The following is a 19,233-nucleotide window of genomic DNA, read 5'->3' as shown; positions in this document are numbered from 1 at the left end:
ACTCTATATACTTCAAATATTGTTTTGTTCTTAGGTTTTAGGGGCTCAGCACATGGAAAACGCTCAATAACGGATTCCACCAACTCATAATTTCATTGTTCACACGGCTGGGCAAGCTCCCTAAACTCTCCTTAACCCTAAATTTCAGCACCTTCTTAAGCCGCTAAACTCACGAAACTATACATTTTCCTTTAAGAACTTTCCGACCCCGGAAGTAATACCTTAAGGACGGGGGTCGGAGGAGAAAGCTACTTCCGTTTCCGTACAGACCACAAGGAGCAGAAATACCATGGCGAAGGCCGGGCATAAGAGCGGCGGCAGCGGAAACAAAGGCTTGAAACGCAAAGCCGCCACTGAAGAACCTCAGGAGGCTGCAGTCGCTGAGGATGGGACGACGGAAAGTGGGGTCCAACCCTCGAAGGCGGCTGCCTTTCCTCCAGGCTTCAGCGTTTCGGAGATTAAGAACAAACAGCGGCGACACTTAATGTTCACGCGGTGGAAACAGCAGCAGCGGAAGGTATCAGGCGCGGAAGCGCCAGAGCGCATGAGCGATGTCCCTTTAGCTCCCTTGGGGTGGAAGTTGGGGGGTGGAGGGGATGTAGAAGGAGCATCTAACCCATTCTGGTGTGCAAGTATGGGGGAAGGGTGTCCTAGAAGACTTCTTGGGACTATAATTTCTAATCCGAGATCTGATGGATTGAGGGTCAACAGGCGCTGGGGTAAAAAAAAGCTATTTTATATTGTGTGTTAAGCATTCTGTTCAGAAGTCGCCAGAAGTTACAGATTTGCGGTACATCTTGCCGGTTCTTGATCATTTTAAAAGCATACTTTGTTTATAAAATATTTGAGTAACTAGTGATGGTTTTATTGGAAACAACCTGAAAACTCCTCTCTCATTACCATTTATTTTTAGTACTTTTCAAAACAAGCAACCAGCATGGCCACGGTTTTCTTTAGGATGCAACTTGCTAGGAATGCAAAACAAAACAACAAAAACTATTTAACTTGTTTAGATGTACATTTTGCACTTCCACTTAATTTGAGGCTTTATAGTAAAAGATAAAGCTAGTGAAATTTGAAACATTTAAACTTGTCAATTTAGATTAGTGTTTCGAAGGAGCAGAATCTTTGTTAGAGAAATCTTATTGATTGGCTAGCTCATTTGGTTTACAATAACAGCTATGAAAATCTAAGGATGTTTATTTTATATATTTCTAAGATTGCTCAGTTTAAATATTCATAGCATTAGTAATTCGTAGCTTCAGTATGTGTTTGTGATATAACTGGTGGTTTCTCAATATTGTTCTTCTCTTTTTCAAATCCTTTAGGAAAAGTTGGCAGCTAAGAAAAAACTTAAAAAAGAGAGAGAGGCTCTTGGTGATAAGGTAAATGAGACTTTTAGTCCTCTGCTTTCTGTCTGGTATTAAGGAGTGCTCCCTGATACTTACATTGAATCACTTTCTTTTAAAATTTATTATGAAATATTTTGAATATATAAAATGCTATAAAAATAATGCAGCATACCCCTTTCTGTCTTTTACTCAGCTTAAGAAATTATGCATTAGTAGATAGTGTTCAAGTTCTTGTGTACTTTTTTCTGATTGCTTTCCCCTCCAAAGAAACACTCATTTGGACTTCCCTGGTGGTCCCGTGGTTAAGAGGGTTAAGACACCGTGCTTCCACTGCAGGGGGCACCGGTTTCGAACTTAGATCCCTCTTGACATGTAGTATGGCCAAAAAAAAAGATAAGCACTCATGAAATTTCTCTTTATTGTTCCCATGCACTTCTTTATTACCTTTACTATGTTTGTGTCCCTAAACAGTAAACCCAGTAGTGGTGTTTTGCATGTTTTCAAAATTTCAAAATGGTGTGTCTACTTCAACTTGCTTATTTTACTAAACTTTATGTGTTTGAAAGGCAGAGACACATCTCCCTGACTGGGAATGGGGAGCTCTTCTGACTTGATGCACTTTGTTATACAAGGCTGGGGAATGGCTGGGCACAGCCTCTTCTGTTGTAGGGTTGGGGCCTGTAAGAATGAGAGCTGACTCTGAGGTTAGGAACCTGCGAAGAGTGAGAATGGGGAGTGGGAGGAAGGTGAGATACCTGAGTGGATTATGGCAAAGAAGAGAGCAGAGATAATGCATCAAGAAAGGATTTGGCTATTTTTGTGATATTAACAAAAAGTGAAATCTTTCTATTGAAAACTTTTAAAAGAACTACTAAATACTTCTGCATTATTGCACAGCTAAGTTATTTTCATTTTAGTTTCATTTTATTTGTAGTTAGTTCTAGGTTACAATTTATACTTGCAAAATTTTAAAAATGTTCAGCTTTTCCCCCCTCCCATCTCTTAAGATGAGGGACCAAGAAATGATAAGCATTTTTTAGAAAGGGAAAAATAATAGACTATATACATATATATATATACAAACTAAATACTTCTTTTTCATGAATTCTCTTTATAGTATTAGGTTAAATCACAGGAAGTTGCCAATATTAGACTGTTTTGACCTGCGAAATCCTATCAAGCAATGTTAGTCTTTTTTAAACTCTCAATAATCAGTCAGGTATAGCAAATTAATATGCTGATCACCATTTGAAAATATCACCTTTCTTGTTTTTTGGATTGAAAGATGACTTCCTAGAACTGCCTCTTTTAAAAAAATTACTTAAAATTTAATATTCATTTCATAGAATAATAAAAAAATCCTAGTTTGTCAGTTCATATTCATCTCTGTTAGTGTACATATATTTTGGATTAGTTTTAGTCAGTATATGGTTACAGTTCTGTGTTCCTGCTCCTTAAAATTCCATTTACACAATATTTTGGTCTAAGCAAACAATACTGTGCATGATTGCTGATTCTCATGGTATTCCATTATGCTGGAAATGCTGTAGTCATTATCCTGTTGTTGGACATCTGCCCTATTTATCGTTCATTTCCACTAACCATAGTGATAATACATATTTCTTTGTATAAATTGCTCCCCCTTTTCATTCCTTACCATAAATCCCCCAAACTAGAATTACTAGTTCAGCAGATGGAAACAGATTTATAGCTTTTCTTATATATTTCTGAATAGCTTTCTGAAAGTATTGAAACAAAGCTACATATATAGGTACCTTTGTAATTTTTTCCCATTTGATATTTTTCTTCTTCATGAATAATTATTTTGATTCCAGTTTCTTCTCTCTGCTACTTCTGCCTGGTTTTAAGCCATTTTATTTAGTGTCAGCAATTCTTCCAGTATGTGCGTGTGTCTGCTCAGAGAATTAAAAAGCCTCTTATTCAATACTGTTATTAGGATTGATGTAGCAGTGGGTTGAAATGAGGAACAGATTGAGTTTTTGGATTATTTGCAGATTTCTGTTATTCTTCCCAATCACAATTCAAAATTATTAATGTAAAATGCTCCTAAGACTTAACCCTTTTTCTTTTATTTAGGCTCCACCAAAGCCTATACCGAAGACCATTGACAACCAGCGAGTGTATGATGAAACCACAGTAGACCCTAATGATGAAGAGGTAATGTTAGAAGTCTTAAATGAATTTGGATGACCACACTTGATAAATTGTCTATTCGTATGTCAGTGTTTAAAGTAAAGTACTAGCTGGTGAAGATGTATAATGGACTGATTCAACTGTAATGTTGGCATATTATCATTATTTATTGTAGATTATTTCATAATTGAGTTTCCCAACAATGCTGTAGAAAAAGGGAGTAATTATTTATTTTCTAGAAAGGTACTGTATTTTATGCCTAGGTAAACTTATTTGTCATTTAATCTCTATAATAGTTCCAGTGTTTTTTAATGTCATTTGAAAAGCATTCCTCATACTATAGATTTTTGTAGTATTTGTTATACATTTTGACACCTAAGGATAACATTTGATGGTATTTTTGGGTCCTCATAAAACTCTTGGTTTCAAGATAATCTTCCACTTTTCACATTTTCCCTTTAAATAGTTTGCAACAGTACAGTGAGAGAATCAAGGTTTTAAAACTTTGTATATATATGTATTCTTTGATTTGTGTATGGGAAACTTGTTTTTGTTATATTTATTTGCTTTCAAACAATGCTGTTACCAACATTCTTTCACATATTTCCTGGTATAGCCATTCATTCATTCAGTTTGTCAGTCAGTTTTCCAGCAAATGCTTCTTGATTGCCTGCTATGTATGGAGATCTGTTTTAGGGACATGGGATTTATCAGTGCACAAAATACACATATACACACAAAATTTCTGCCCACCCAGAGCTTACTTTCTAGGAAGAGAGACAAACAATGAACATAATAAAATAAATTATCATAGGTTAGCAGATGGTAGGTTACTAAAGTTAAATAGGGTAAAGGAGATTCAGGACAACTTGGTGTAGAGCAAGTTTGCAATTTTACATATAGGGGGTGTACATGAGAGAGAGTATCTCTGTGTGTGTGTGTGTGCCTGCATTTTATTTATTGTGACATAATTTCAGACTTAATAGAAAAGTAAGAATTCATGTATACACTTCACCTGGATTTCCTAAATGTTATATTGTATCACACTTCATTTTCATTTATGTTCTCTCTGAAATGCTTGAGAGTAAGTGGCAGACATAAGCCCCTTTACTCATACATGCTTAGTGTGTTTTACCTATAAACTGATTTTTTTATTAAGCACAGTGTAGTTTCCAAAATTAGACAATTAACATTGATATACATTATTATCTGATCTGTACAGCTTACTCAGATGTCACAATGATGTCATTTTTCATAAAAGAAAAATCCCAGTTCTTGCATTTCATCCCATTACAATGACTCTAACCTTCTTTAGTTTGGAACAGTTCCTCAGAATTTGCTTTTAATGACATTGACATTTTTGAAGAGTACAGACCAGGTATACTTGTAGAATGTCACTTAATATGAGTTTGATGTTTGCTCATGATTATATTCAGCTTATGTACTTTTGACAGGAGTACCACAGTTGTGACGTTATGTTCTTTTCAGTGCTCTTAGCAGGAGTCACATATTGTTGATTTTCCCATTACTGGTTATATTAACTTTCATCACATGATTAAAATGCTGTCTGTCAGGTTTCTCTACTATAACTACTATTTTCCCCTTTGAATTTAATAAATATTTTGGGAGGGAGATACTTTGAGATTATATAAATAAATATATGTTACTCTTTAAACTCTCACTCAAGGTTTTGCAATTATAAATAATTTTTTCCAGTCTGATAGGTGAGAAATTGTATTTCCATGTAGTTTTAATTTGCTGTTCTTTCGTTATGAATGAGGTTGGACATCTTTTCATGTTTTCTTCCTAATCAATTGTTTGTTCATGTCTCTTGCCCAGTTTTCTGTTGGTTAGGGTTGCAATTTTTATACAATGGTTAGGGTAGGCTTCATTGAGGAGATGACCTTTTAGCAAAGACTTGAAGGATGTGAAGAAATTAGCCATCTTTGGGCAGAAAGTAATCCAGGATAAGGGGACACGGCCAGTGCAAAAGCTCTAAGGCAGGAACATGCTTAGTTTATTTTTGAGAATCAATAAGGAAGCCAGTATGCTGAAATTAAGTGAGCAAGAGGGAGGGTTGTAGAAGAGGTGCCAGGAAAATACAGGGAAGGGAAAAGGCCAGATCAGTGACTTTGCCGGCCATTGTGAGGACTTTGGCTTTTATACTTAGTGAAATGAAGAGCCATTGGATGGTTTTGAACAGGGGAATGATGTGATTTTCTTTAAGTAATTGGTTGCTTTACTGAGATAGCAGTCAGAGAGGTAAACAGACTAGTTAGGAAGCTAATCTAGGAAAGAGATGATGATAATGATGGTGTTGGTGATGATGATGATGATGATGATTGAGACCACAGTGGTTACAGTGAATGTTGAGAATCAGTCTGATTCTGAGGTTTGAGTTTTTGGCTTTGGTGTATTTTGAAATTAGAGCCACTAAGAATTTCTTGATATGAGGTGTTAGAGAAAGAGTATTCAAAGATGGCATTGAGGTTTTTAGCCTGAGCAATTAGAAGGATAGAATGATGGAATTATCATTGACAAGGTATGGAACAGGCCTTGGCTGGAGATAAATTGGGGATTAAAGACATGTAATGTAAAAGTTTCCCTAAATATTTACATAGGGGAGAATTTGTTAGGTCATGGGGTGTATAAATGTTCAACTTTACATGAAAGTGCCAAAATGTTTTCCAAAGTAGTGGTTGTATCATTTTGCACTCCCATGGTGTAAGAGCAATATTCCTGGTCATCCACGTTCTGACTATTGCTTGGTATATTCAGGTTAGTGATAAAGGGCTATCTCATTGTGGCTTGAGTTTGCACTTCCCTGATTCCTAAAGTGGTTGAGCATCTTTTTGTGCATGTACTGTGGTTTTGGTAGAGATAAGCCAGCTCATGTCTTTTGCCCTATTTTCTTACCTGTAGTGTATTTTACTGATTTGTAGAATTTCTCTAATTTCTACTAATCCTTTACATGTATTACAAGTATCTTCCAATTTATGGATTCTCTTTTTACTTTCTTCTTTGGTGTCTTTTGATGAACAAAAGTCCTTAATATAGTTGGGTTTAATTTTTTTTTTGTAGTGAATGCTTTTTTGTCATTTTTAAGAAATCTGTCTCTATCCTGTAATCATATGATATCATTTTTTTTCCTAAAAGAACTGGAGAGCTACTTTTCACATTTATGTACTTAATTATCAGGAATGGATTTCTCTGTTTGGTGTGAGAAAGGAAACCAATTTCTTTCTTCCACTGCTCCATCCTTCCCCCTCATACGTAACCAGTTTCCCCAGCACCATTTTTGGAGCAGTACAACCTTTTCCCATAGTAAATTGTAGTGCTGTGTCATATATTAGGTATCCATATATGCTTAGTCTTTTTCTGGGCTATTTTTTTGATAGTTTGTTGCTGGATCAGTTCTTTACTTTCCTAATTATTTAGCTTCATGATAAGTTTTGATACCTGTTAGAGCAAGATGCCCCTCCCCATTACCATCCTCAAATCCCTCTGTTCAGGAGTGTTCTCTTCCTGGACCTTTGGTCTTCCATATAAAATTATAAATCGTATTAAATCAGATCAGTTTGAGGATATATATATATATATATATATATATATATATATATATATATATTGCTTAATTAGGTCTTGTTTAAATACTGAAAATGTATTTCAGTGAATTTCATTGTTTTCTTAATACAAGTTGTACACATGAATCTTGTTAGAGCTATTCCTGGGTATCTTACATTTTTTCTTATTAGTGTAAAGCACATCTCTTTGAAAACTGTTTAAATTGCTGATTTACAAAAATGCAGTTGATTTTTTTAATACATTAAAAAAAATACCTATCTATCTTTGGCTCTGTTGGGTCTTTGTTGCTGCGTGTGGGCTTTCTCTAGTTGCTGTGCATGGGCTTTCTCTAGTTGCTGCAAGCGGAGGCTACTCTTCGTTGTAGTGCACAGGCTTCTCATCACGGTGGCTTCTCTTGCTGTGGAGCACAGGTTCTAGGCCTGCAGGCTTTAGTAGTTGTGGCACGCAGGCTCAGTAGTTGTGGCTTGTGGGCTCCAGAGTGCAGGCTCAGTAGTTGTGGCGCACGAACTTAGTTGCTCCACGGCATGCGGGATCTTCCTGGACCAGGGATCGAACCTATGTCCCCTGCATTGGCAGGCGGATTCTTAACCACTGCACCACCAGGGAAGTCCCTGCAATTGATTTTTGGATCGTGATCTTCTAACAAGTAGCTTACCTAAATTCATTTCTAATAATTTGTCTGAATGTTGTTTTCATTTCATGTTTAATCATTTCTGCAAATAAGTTTTTGTTTCTTACTTTCAATCCATTAACAGTTTCTTTTGTTCTTACTTAGAACCTCCAGCATGTCAAATAAATTGAAAAAGCAATATTAGCATCTGTGCCATGTTACTGATTTTAAAGAGAATACTTCGTATGTCGTTATTAATGTTTGTGTCATTAATGGTAGATTCTCCTTATGAGTTATGGAAATTCCATTTATTCTTTTTTTGCTGGATTTTTTGTTTAATGAATGAATGTAGAAAGTTAGATGCTTTTCCTGCAAATATTAAGATAATTTATGCACTTTTTCTGCAGATATTGAGATGAATGTGCAGTTTTCTCCTTTATCGCACTAATGTAGTAAATGAAATAGATTTTCTAATCTTAAACCTCTTGTATTCATGGGATAAATCCAGTTTAGTTAAGATGACACAGACCTACTAGAGAATGGACTTGAGGATATGGGGAGGGGGAAGGGGAAGCTGGGACAAAGTGAGAGAGTGGCATGGACATGTTTACACAACCAAACATAAAATAGATAGCTAGTGGGAAGCAGCCACATAGCACAGGGAGATCAGCTCGGTGCTTTGTGACCACCTCGAGGGGTCGGATCGGGAGGGTGGGAGGGAGGGAGACGCAAGAGGGAAGAGATATGGGGACATATGTATATGTATAACTGATTCACTTTGTTATAAAGCAGAAACTAACACACCATTGTAAAGCAATTATACTCCAATAAAGATGTTTTTAAAAAAAAGATGTTTTATCTTCTTAACATATTGTTTTGGTTTGTTAATACTTTGTTTAGAACATGTATATATGTGTTCATGAGTGAGACTACAGTAATGTCCTATTTTCATTTCTAATTTTATTTATTTGGGCTTTTCACCAGAGATGTATCTGTTTTGTTTTTCTTTTCAAACTACTGTTTTCTTTAATCTTCTCTATTGAATCTTTGTTTTCTAATTCATTTATATCTACTCTTACCTTTATTTCTTTTACACTCTGAGTTTATTGTTTTTATTTTTTTGATTAGCTTATTTTCATCTTTTTTATTATGAGCAACTAAGGTCATAAAATTCACTTTTGCTATAGCCCCCAAGTTTTAAGATGCATTTCTTTCATTATTGTTTAAATCTGAGTACCTCTTTTAATGAAAGATGATTTCTTCTTGCTTGCTGTATTTTTAAATTTCATTAGTTTTCCCCTGATCCTTGTTATTTCTTTCCTTCTGCTTACCTGGAAGAGCAAATGAAAGCTCTTCCATTTGTTCTTTTTCTAGCTTCCTAAGATGGAAGCTTAGATTATTGATTTTATAGTTTTTTCCTAGTATAAGCATATAAAGCTCTGGTTTTCCCCTAAGTACTGCTTTAGCCACATCCCATACATTTTGGTATGCTTGTTGTGTTTTCATTTTCATTCTGTTCAAGATATTTTCTAATTTCTCTTGTGATTTCTTCTTTGGCTTATGATTTTCAAGAAGTGTCCTGTTTAATTTCCAAATATTTGAGGATTTCCCAGATTCCTTTCTGCTGTTGATTTCTAATTCAATTTTATTGTGGTTTGGGACATATTTTGTTTGATTTCAGTCCTCTTCAATTAAAGAAATGTCCTAGCATTTATGTCCTAGCATAAATAAGATCTATTCTGAAGAATGATTTATCACAATCTACTTCAAGTAAATACTGACACGATTCTGGTAAAATACAGCAAGTTTGCACCAGTATAGGTTCATGACCCTCCACTCTTACTCATGCTATTATTGTCAGCACATGTTGTTATAGATTACATCTGCCTGTGTTATAAACCCAGTGTTGTAATTACTGCTTTAAACATCCTGTTTTTTTAAAGAAATTAAGAGCATACACACACAGCACACCCACAAAGTCTTTTATGTTTACCTTCATCGTTACCTATTTACCTCTTCTTTCCTGCCTCTGGATCAGAGTTACCATCTGGTATCATTCTCTTTCAGCTTCTAGGACTTTCTTAAGCCTTTGTTTTTATAGCAGGCCTGATGGCTAATTATCTCAGTTTTTGTTTACCTGAAAGTGTGCTTATTTTGCCTTCATTTTTGAAAGAATTTTATGGGATATAGAATCCTTGGTTGACTTTTTCTTTCTTCTGGTACTTTGAACTTGTTCCATTGCATTTTGACCTTCATTATTTCTCTTGAGAAAGCAGCCATTAATAATCATTGTTCCCGTGTACATGATTTATTTTTTTCTTCTTTCAAAATTTCCTGTTTTTTGGCTCTTACCAGTTTGACACTGATGTGTTTAGGTGTTCTTTCTTTTTATTCTACTTAAGGTTTTCTGAGTTTGGACCTTAAGTTACAGTTTTTCATCCTTTATTTCTTCGAATATTTTTTTTCTGCGCTCTTCTGTCCTTCAGGGACTTCCTTTTCACACACACTGTTGAAATGGTTAAGAGTGTTCTAAAAGTTTCTGCAGCTTTGCTCCTTTTGCAATGATTGTGTTCTCCATTCTTCGGATTGGATACTTATTAATCTATTTTCAAGTTTATTGATTATTCTGTATCTTAGATCTGCTGTTAAGCCTGTATTTTTCCTTAATTCCTTGAGTATATCTGTTATAGCTGCTTTGAAATTTTCACTAAATTCAACATCTGGGCCCACTCAGTCAGTTTTTATTGACTTCTCTTTTCCTAATTGTAAGTCATACTTTTCTGTTTCTTTGTATATCTGATATTTTGGTTGAAAATTGGACATTTTAGAAAACATTGCAATAACTCTGGATTGTTTTATTTTTTTAAGGGTTATTGATTCTTTTTGTTTTAGTAACTTGTCTGGACTTAAACTGGAATCTGTCTGACAGTAGCATTATGTTACTACTCAGTTTGTTATTTTTAACATGCCTCCCTAGGGACTGTCCCTGTGTTTGTGTGGCTTAATGGTCAGCCAGTGATTTGGGTAGAGGTTGTGGTGTGACACCATGAACCCCTAAGACATACATACCCTCTGCCAGCTGAGCTGTGTGTGGATTGAGGAATGCATTCAGAGTTGGAGCCATTTCTCAAGTCTCCCTTGCCTTTCAGGTGCACTGGATTCTCAGGTCTCTCTCGTGTAGTTTAGCTGTCAGTCAGAGATTTGGGGAGAGATTATGTCAGTCCCTCTATGATTTTTACTTCCAGAGCTCTCATTAAATTTTTGGCTGGTCCACATCTACCCTGAACTGGGCCTGTAACCTTGGGTTGGCAAAGCTAGGGTCTTCACACCTGCCCCTCCTTGAATCTGGTCCACCACCTCTGGATTCAGGATTGCTGGTTCTCGCCTACTATCAGTCCTGAAGTTGGCAAAGTTACTGTTTTCACCAACCAGGTTGATAGAGGAAATGGAATAGCTCTAGGCAAGATTCTTGACGTTCTTGCCCACAGATGTATCCATTTTTCAAGAATAAACGCATCTCAGTGTGTGTCTTGAAATTGTTTTTGACAGTTTTTTTCCAGTTTTATATTAGTATTCTTCAGATAGAAAATTACCCAACCTCTTCATGTTGCCATTAATTAACCTAAGTCCCTCCTGGGCCCTCTTTAAATCACCAGTCAGCTAGGTAGTCAGTGTTATAGAATCCCTACTGTAACTACTTTTAAAATGCTGGCCCAGTAGAATGTTTGATGTAAAATTTTCTCTCTTTCTGTTTTCAGGTTGCTTATGATGAAGCTACGGATGAATTTGCTTCTTACTTCAACAGACAAACTTCTCCCAAGATTCTCATCACTACCTCAGATAGACCTCATGGGGTAAACATATCAATTAGTTTAGCTCTTGGATTCTTAATTTTCTTACATTACTTAGAGTATTTAAAAGAACTGTGTTCAGAAGAGTTAAATTATTAGTAATTGCCTTAGATTATGCCTGTAAATAAGCTAAATAAAATGTAATGGTGATGTGATATAGGTTCACTAAGCATGATTCTTCAGGATAGGCTTTCTCAGCCTCAGCACTGTTAGTATTTTAGGCTGGATAATTTTTTATTATGCAGATTGTCCTGTTCATTATAGGATGTTCAGCAGCATCTCTGGTCTCTATGCACTAGGTATCAGTAGCAGCCAAACCCCACACTACCACCAGTCATAACCACCAAGAATGCTTCCAGATGTTGCCAAACATCCCTTGATGGCAAAATTGTCCCTAGTTGAGAACCACTGCTTTAGGTTGATCAGCCTTTGATGGATGAAACATTGTTTAGGTTTCACTCTTTCCCTAGCCTTGCTCTCTTTTAATAACATTATCTTATAATAATTACTTCTTTGCTTATAAATATATGCTACACAGATTTGTATTCTTTTTCACTTTTGAGGATTTTTGTTTTGTTTTATAGAGAACAGTACGACTCTGTGAACAGCTCTCCACAGTTATACCAAACTCACATGTTTATTACAGAAGAGGACTGGCTCTGAAAAAAATTATTCCACAGTGCATCTCAAGAGATTTCACAGACCTGATTGTTATTAATGAAGATCGTAAAATGCCAAGTATCCTTTGTTTTTTATGGAAGTTTTCCTGTCTAAACAAGAGACAGCTTCAGGGAATTCATAATCTAGTAGGAGAAAAGAAACATGTAAACAAACAAAAATATAGTGTGGATAGTACAATTAAAAGAGAAATACAGGAGACAGTGCAAACTCTGGTAAAATCTGCCCTGGGGATATCAGGGAGGAAGTACTTGATAGAAAAAAATGCTTAAACCCCATCAGGGTGGATGAGGTAAGGAAGAGGAAGAGTACCCACTGCAGAAATAACCATTTGGAAAGAGAGAGGCGTGAAGGTGCTGACCCAGCTGGGGATCTGTAACTGTCATTTGATATGACTAGATTTTATGGTGCCAGAGGTGGTATCACAGGATTGCATTTTTGAAGTAGGTATTTGGGCCCATGTTATGTATTAACTAGTATATCAGATGTCAAGAATAATCTATCCTTTTACCATGAATCACAGATCTGAGGTGAATGTGTTCCCTAAACCCTAGGTGTTCCTTCCTGTTGTGAGGTAAGAGATCATATAAAGGATGCCTAGATTTTTTGTCATTGCTGTTGTTTTACTTACTCACCTCATGGTGGCCTGTGAACTCAGTAACTTTAAAGATGGCCAGTTGAATGAGTCAAAATTATTAAAACAAGATTATTGAGGACTTATGAACAATGGGGACAGTAGTTCTCTGCTGCCAGGGTAACATTTTTTTTTCTTAAATCAATGAACACTTTTTAAAAAATAATGGTTTACAAGCTTTTTTTTTATCTAAATAATTTTTATGGCTTTTATTGTTTTCAATATAAGTTAAAGACTTTACCCACTTGTACAGGTTGCTTTTCAGAGACTTTTAAGACTAAAACTAGCTTTGTATTGTGGTACATTGTTGGTCATTTTATAATTTGGCCGGATCGTGAGTTACTGTAACAAAGTAACAAAAATCTCTTGAATACTTAACTATTCCAGAAGAGATCTGTTTTAAGCTAGTTGTTGCCTTTTTAAAACTACCCTCCCAGCATAAGGTGGCAAGGTCTGCGTTCCTATATTTTTGGCAGTTAAAAACCCATCATCATTTCATTACTAGCAAGCCTGCTAGTAACTCTTTGCTAAGAAGCAAGCATTTATCAATTCAATAAACATTCTATCCATCTCTTGCCTTTAGAAAGCTTATATTCTCTTTACTTTATAATACTGTGTTGTCTTTTTACCCAAAATGTATTAATATTTTTCTGTTTACCATATTGGACACCCTAGAGGGTAAGTTAACCATCAGGTAATTAAGGTACCATCAGTACACAGACCTGATTTAAGGAAATAATTAGGCTACTTAAGTAATCCAAATGTGAAACTGCTTACTCCTATTCATATAAACATATATATACAGTCTGCCCTCCCTGTCCACGGGTTCTGCATCTGCGGATTCAACCAACCATATTGAAAGTTGGAGGGCTTACTCTACTATGCCAATTTATATAAGGGACTTGAGCATCTTTGGATCTGCCCTCCATGGTGGGTCCCAGAACCAGTTCCCCACAGATACTGAGGGAAAATTACCCAAGACTTTAATTTTTAGATACAGAATCATGCAGCAGTTTCTAAAAGTCCTCATGACTGGAAGTTTTATAAGTATAATCCTGCCTGGATGTTAATTTTTATAATTTCAAAGATGTTTCATTTTCTTGTCTGATTAACATCTAGTAATGCAGCTGATGTCAGAGTATCAGTGAAAGACACTAGGAAAACAAATCTCTTGATTTGCTTGATCACATAGAATGATCTTCAGACTAATGCACATTGGTAAGCCGGACTGGAAGTCTATCTTGGATAAAAGATTGTAAGATAAGGCAAAGAATATCTGCAGAAACTTGTAAATGAGACTTGCTCTGAGGAAGATATGAGACAGGTAAATGGAGGAAGGACAGTGGCTAATCTTTGCCATGATCCCCCCCCCAAAAATGTAGAATTAAAGGGAGAATAATTTGTAAGCACCTAATAGAAATGGTGATTCCTGGAGACTTAACATGGGCTCACAAATAACAAATCATGACTCCTAATGATGGCACTTGGAGAAAAGTTGAAAGAATTGAAGATATCCAGCCTGGAAATAAGAAAGTGGGAACATGACAGCTGTCTAAAAATATATTGACAGTAGGAAGGGCTACTGTGTGCCATATGGTGGAAATTTATAGGGGTATACATTTTTGACTTATTCTAGAAAAGAACTTTGTTATCCTACCAGTAGCCTTGTGGCTTTGGGTCAGGCAGATGTGATATCAAATTCAGAGTTCATTACTTGCTATTTTTGTGAATTTAGTCAAGTTTCTTAGTTTCCTCATATTTTAAATGTAGGAAATAATACCTATCTTTGGGGTTCCCACAAGGATCACATTAAATGTATTATGTTTCAGGGGCATAGTGCCTGGCCTGTACTAGGCATTTTATTAATTGTGATGAAGTGGGAAGCATGAAGGCTTTTTCTGGAGAGAGACAGACTTCCTCTGTTCATTATTTCTAAATGGAAATTTGAGGTAGGATAAGTCTTTGTGCTTTTGGCAGCTTATAGGGTGTTTTACATTCTTGGCCTTTGTATCAATCGTAACAAAATGCCTCTATACATTTCTAAATGGAAATTACCAGTCAAGAGTTTGGGCTCAGGTGTAACACCACCCCAGTTGAGATCTACTGCCATGTAGCACTGAAACTTGGGTTGAATCTACCTGACCCTTCTCAAACTCTTCCTCATTGCTAAAATCAGTATGACTCCTATTTTACATGGTTTGGGTTGGAGATTAGCAATAACATAAATAAAGCCTTTTGTACAATGCAGGTACTCAGGAATTGATACGTCTGGATTCTGTAGTTTCTTTTGACACAAACCACAATTTAGTGGGAATGTTCTGGAAAGGATTCATGCCTTGATTTAGGTTGAAAGAAATGACTTCTACCTCTCTTAACCCCCTCAAGATTTTATGATTTTTTCAATGTGCAAATGATACAGAAATACTTTTGCCTGTACCTCGTGAGGTTGAACTTTTGGTGAGTCCTTGAAGGGAAGGAAAGAATTCAAACATTTACTAATAATCTGCTATGTAGTAGGCACTAGGATCTGTCAGAAATTAGTTATTAGATTTGTTGGGAAGAAAGGCATTTTACATGACTGTTAACTCAAATGACAAGTGCTGTAGTAAGTAACAGTGAGATCGAGACTATTTAGAGCTTAATTTTGACTGTAAAGAGGTGGCATTTGAAGTGGATTTTTTTTTTTTTTTTTTTTTTTTGCTTTACGTGGGCCTCTCACTGTTGTGGCCTCTCCCGTTGCAGAGCACAGGCTCCGGACGCGCAGGCTCAGCGGCCATGGCTCACGGGCCCAGCCGCTCCGCGGCATGTGGGATCTTCCCGGACCGGGGCACGAACCTGTGTCCCCTGCATTGGCAGGCGGACTCTCAACCACTGTGCCACCAGGGAAGCCCTGAAGTGGATCTTAATGGATGAGTAAAATATTGTAGCTATTTGAAATAGCATGAGCAAAAATCCCATGATAGGATTAATGTGTATGGTGTGTGAGAGACTGTGTCAGTGTCTACCAGCTGGGAAGCAATATGGGGAGACAACAGGTTAGAAAGGTAGTTTGGAGCCACAGTATGACTGCTATGACGCTGTCTTAAATCTATAGATGAGTCTGGGGTGAGAGTAGTTTGAAATTAGCTACAGCTGTCAAACTCTCAACAGTATCCAGTTTTTCACATAGCACACGAGGAGCTATGGTACAGATACAGTGACACAGCCAGAGTCCCATAGCTTAGTAACTGTAGAACCAAGGCCTGAATCCATCTTGATTTAGTCTATATTAGAAGATGTACTTGAAATGGTGAGAGAGGTCAAACCAAGCAAAATACTGTTTTCCTAATCTGGGTGGGAAATCTCAAGGACCTCAATTAAGACAGTAACAACTGGGGTAAAGAGGAAGCTATAGAAGTGAGGAATTTAGGAAGGTAAAAGCAGTAGATAGGATTTGATGGGAGGAGGAAGGTGATGATGATAACCACCATAGTTTTTCAGTAGATGAATGGGATAATGTCGATGGCTTTTTTTTTTAATCTTGAATTTTATTTTTTTATACAGCAGGTTATTAGTCATCCATTTTATACACATCAGTGTATACATGTCAATCCCAATCTCCCAATTCATCATGTTGATGGCTTTTAAATATGGCAACATGTTTTATAAAACTCATATTGTGTGCAGACAGACTTAAAACAGTTTAATTCTGACCTCCTTTTAAGGTTAAGTATTTGAAAGAATCAAGTTGTGCTACAAAGACTTGAGGTGTGTTGTGTAGTTTAGCCGCATTCCAAACTTTTAAAGCTCTTGGGCTGCTAATCCTGCTGATTGTAGGTAGTTGTCTTATACTTCATTTGTAGTTTAGAGTGTCTAGCCTAATTCTGTTTGTGGTAGGGTCAGTAAGTGGTTAATTAATTGGTTGATTTTAAATTATGGTACAGTAATCCCAAGAATTAAGACCATGTCTCTTGAGAACACTAATAACTTTGATTTCCAGAAGACAGTTTGTCTCTGGTCTTGTAGGATGATATTCAAAACTGCATATCCTGACCTTAACAAATGTGTAAGACATATATATATGTATGAAAGTGTGCCTTTTAAGGGTTATAAAGCCTCTGAACATAGAGGTAAACTTATATTCCATTTGCAGTGCTACAATTATGCTAGAATCTCATCCTTTGAGAGTATTAGAGTAGTGGATTTTAGCTCTTTTCACCTACTTCAGTTGAATGCCGAACATATCCTATAGCTATTTACCATATTGTGAAGAGAAAAAGTAGGACTGCTATAGGTTAGTCTATTTTTCTGAAAGATTTAGGTTGACTTCTGTGTCTTGAGTTTTGGGTATGGTAAGAAAATGTTAAGCCAGAGGAATACATGCACCCACCTGTTTACCTAGCTACAGATTTTAGGAGGCTTTGGGCATACAAAGGACTAGTTATTTAAACAATTTAAGACTTAGATTACAGAATGTAATCTAAATGTGTTCTTAGCTTTGTGAACAGATGGATTAATTCTGAGTCACTTGCCAAATGGCCCAACTGCTCATTTTAAAATGAGCAGTGTTCGTCTGCGTAAAGAAATTAAGGTAAGTTTTATGCATTCCTTGATTGGCATTCGTCTCCTCACAGTATTTGATCAGTAAATGCTATAACCTATATAGATCTAATTGATTTTAATAATGGTATTTGCTCTTCTGGTTAAAGGGATAGTTTTGTGTACTGACCGTTTTCTTGTGAGATTATAACTGAGTTACGGCAGACAAGCAATAGCCTTCGTTACTATGAAACATGTCACTTTTTAGTAGAACTTTCTTTTTGGTGCATTCACTGCATATTAAATAATTTTAGATAAATCTTATTTCATGGGTTTGACTAAGCCATTAAGATAACTAGAATGTTTCAACGTCATGTAAATTCCAAAACTTGAAATTGCAGTGAGATCGTTATTGTGACTTTTCATTCTTCTAGAGAAGAGGCAAGGACCCCACAGAACACATACCTGAAATAATTTTAAACAATTTTACAACACGGCTGGGTCATTCTGTTGGACGTATGTTTGCATCTCTCTTTCCCCATAATCCTCAATTCATTGGAAGGCAGGTTGCCACATTCCACAATCAACGGGATTATATCTTCTTCAGATTTCACAGGTGAGAAACTCCTTGGACTTCAATGATGAAATACATTTTACACACAAACCTGTTTTCTAATGTATTGTGACAAGTATTGTAGATGAGAAATTATCTTTCAAACTGTCATACTAAAGAAATAACAGTTTGGGTTCATTCACACTAATTTCCTTAACTCTATTTTATCTTTGAAGATACATATTCAAGAGTGAAAAGAAAGTGGGAATTCAGGAACTTGGACCACGTTTTACCTTAAAATTAAGATCTCTTCAGAAAGGAACCTTTGATTCTAAATATGGAGAATATGAATGGGTCCATAAGGTATGTGCTTACTCTATGAAAAGCCATTTAGATAATTTTAAAAGGATGGAATGAGAATAAAACCACGTACTTTAAGCTTTGGGTGTTTATACCTTAAGTTAGGCTTCTGAATTTCTTCCCAGGAGCTAGCAATAACCAGTCTCTGATACAGTGTTCTGGTCTAGAGATTAACCCTGGTTCATCTGAAATATCCCTAAAGATCAGTGGTTCTCAAAGTGGGACCAGTAGCATCACCTAAGAACCTGTTACGAAGGCAGACTGTTGGGCTACAGACCTGCTGAATCAGTAACTTAGGGAGTGGGCCAGCAGTCTGTTTATGAGCCTGTGTTATAATGATTCTGCAGCATGCTTGGAAATTATTTTATAGAAGTTATATAAAAGTTATATAGAAGTTATATTAAAGTTAAAATTATTTTATAGAGGGTTTTATAGAAGTTTGGAGACGATTTTAAATCATAAATGAAAACTTTAATACTTTAAAACACATAATTTTTCAACCTAATAAGAAATATTTCACTTAAGTATGACTAAAATTTTATATATATTATACACACACATACTGGAGCAGTAATTTCCAATACTTTTTATATTAGAGCTAAAGACTTAAATTGTCTCAGAGACAAACCTAGAGGTCCGTTTTTTATAGCACTGTTACAGATTGTTTACTTTTGTTGTTGTTGTTTTTTCTAATTTTCAGCCCCGGGAAATGGATACAAGTAGAAGAAAATTCCATTTATAAAGTACTGAGGGGATAGTATTGGATTGTGCTGAACAGGATTGAATTTATGAAAGAAGACCCTTTTCAAAATGGCATTTACTGATTTCATAAGCCTTCTGTCATGTCTGGATAAAGTACCAAGTGCCATGAATTGCCACTCACTATTTATGTAGCAAATAAAAGGTCATTTTGGTAAGAGTTTATAAATTCAAGTTTC

The 19,233-nt window shown here is 36.1% G+C and overlaps 1 protein-coding gene across 1 annotated transcript; it reads left to right on the top strand.

Moving 5' to 3' along the window:
• The first annotated feature begins 239 nt into the window (after nucleotides 1-239).
• Nucleotides 240-19,223, top strand: RPF1 (ribosome production factor 1 homolog). The gene is made up of 9 exons (XM_081255517.1): nucleotides 240-517; nucleotides 1,329-1,385; nucleotides 3,450-3,530; nucleotides 11,460-11,555; nucleotides 12,137-12,290; nucleotides 17,352-17,434; nucleotides 17,817-17,998; nucleotides 18,172-18,298; nucleotides 18,996-19,223. The coding sequence occupies exons 1-9, from the start codon at nucleotides 290-292 to the stop codon at nucleotides 19,035-19,037; spliced, it is 1,050 nt and encodes a 349-aa protein (XP_081111643.1). The 5' UTR covers nucleotides 240-289; the 3' UTR covers nucleotides 19,038-19,223.
• The last annotated feature ends 10 nt before the right edge of the window (nucleotides 19,224-19,233 follow it).

The sequence above is a fragment of the Mesoplodon bidens genome (genome assembly GCF_964165515.1).
Source record: "Mesoplodon bidens genome assembly, chromosome: 2".
Classification (NCBI taxonomy): Eukaryota; Metazoa; Chordata; class Mammalia; order Artiodactyla; family Ziphiidae; genus Mesoplodon; species Mesoplodon bidens.
The sequence above is the reverse complement of the archived record's forward strand: the minus strand, read 5'-3'. Positions and strand labels throughout refer to the sequence as shown.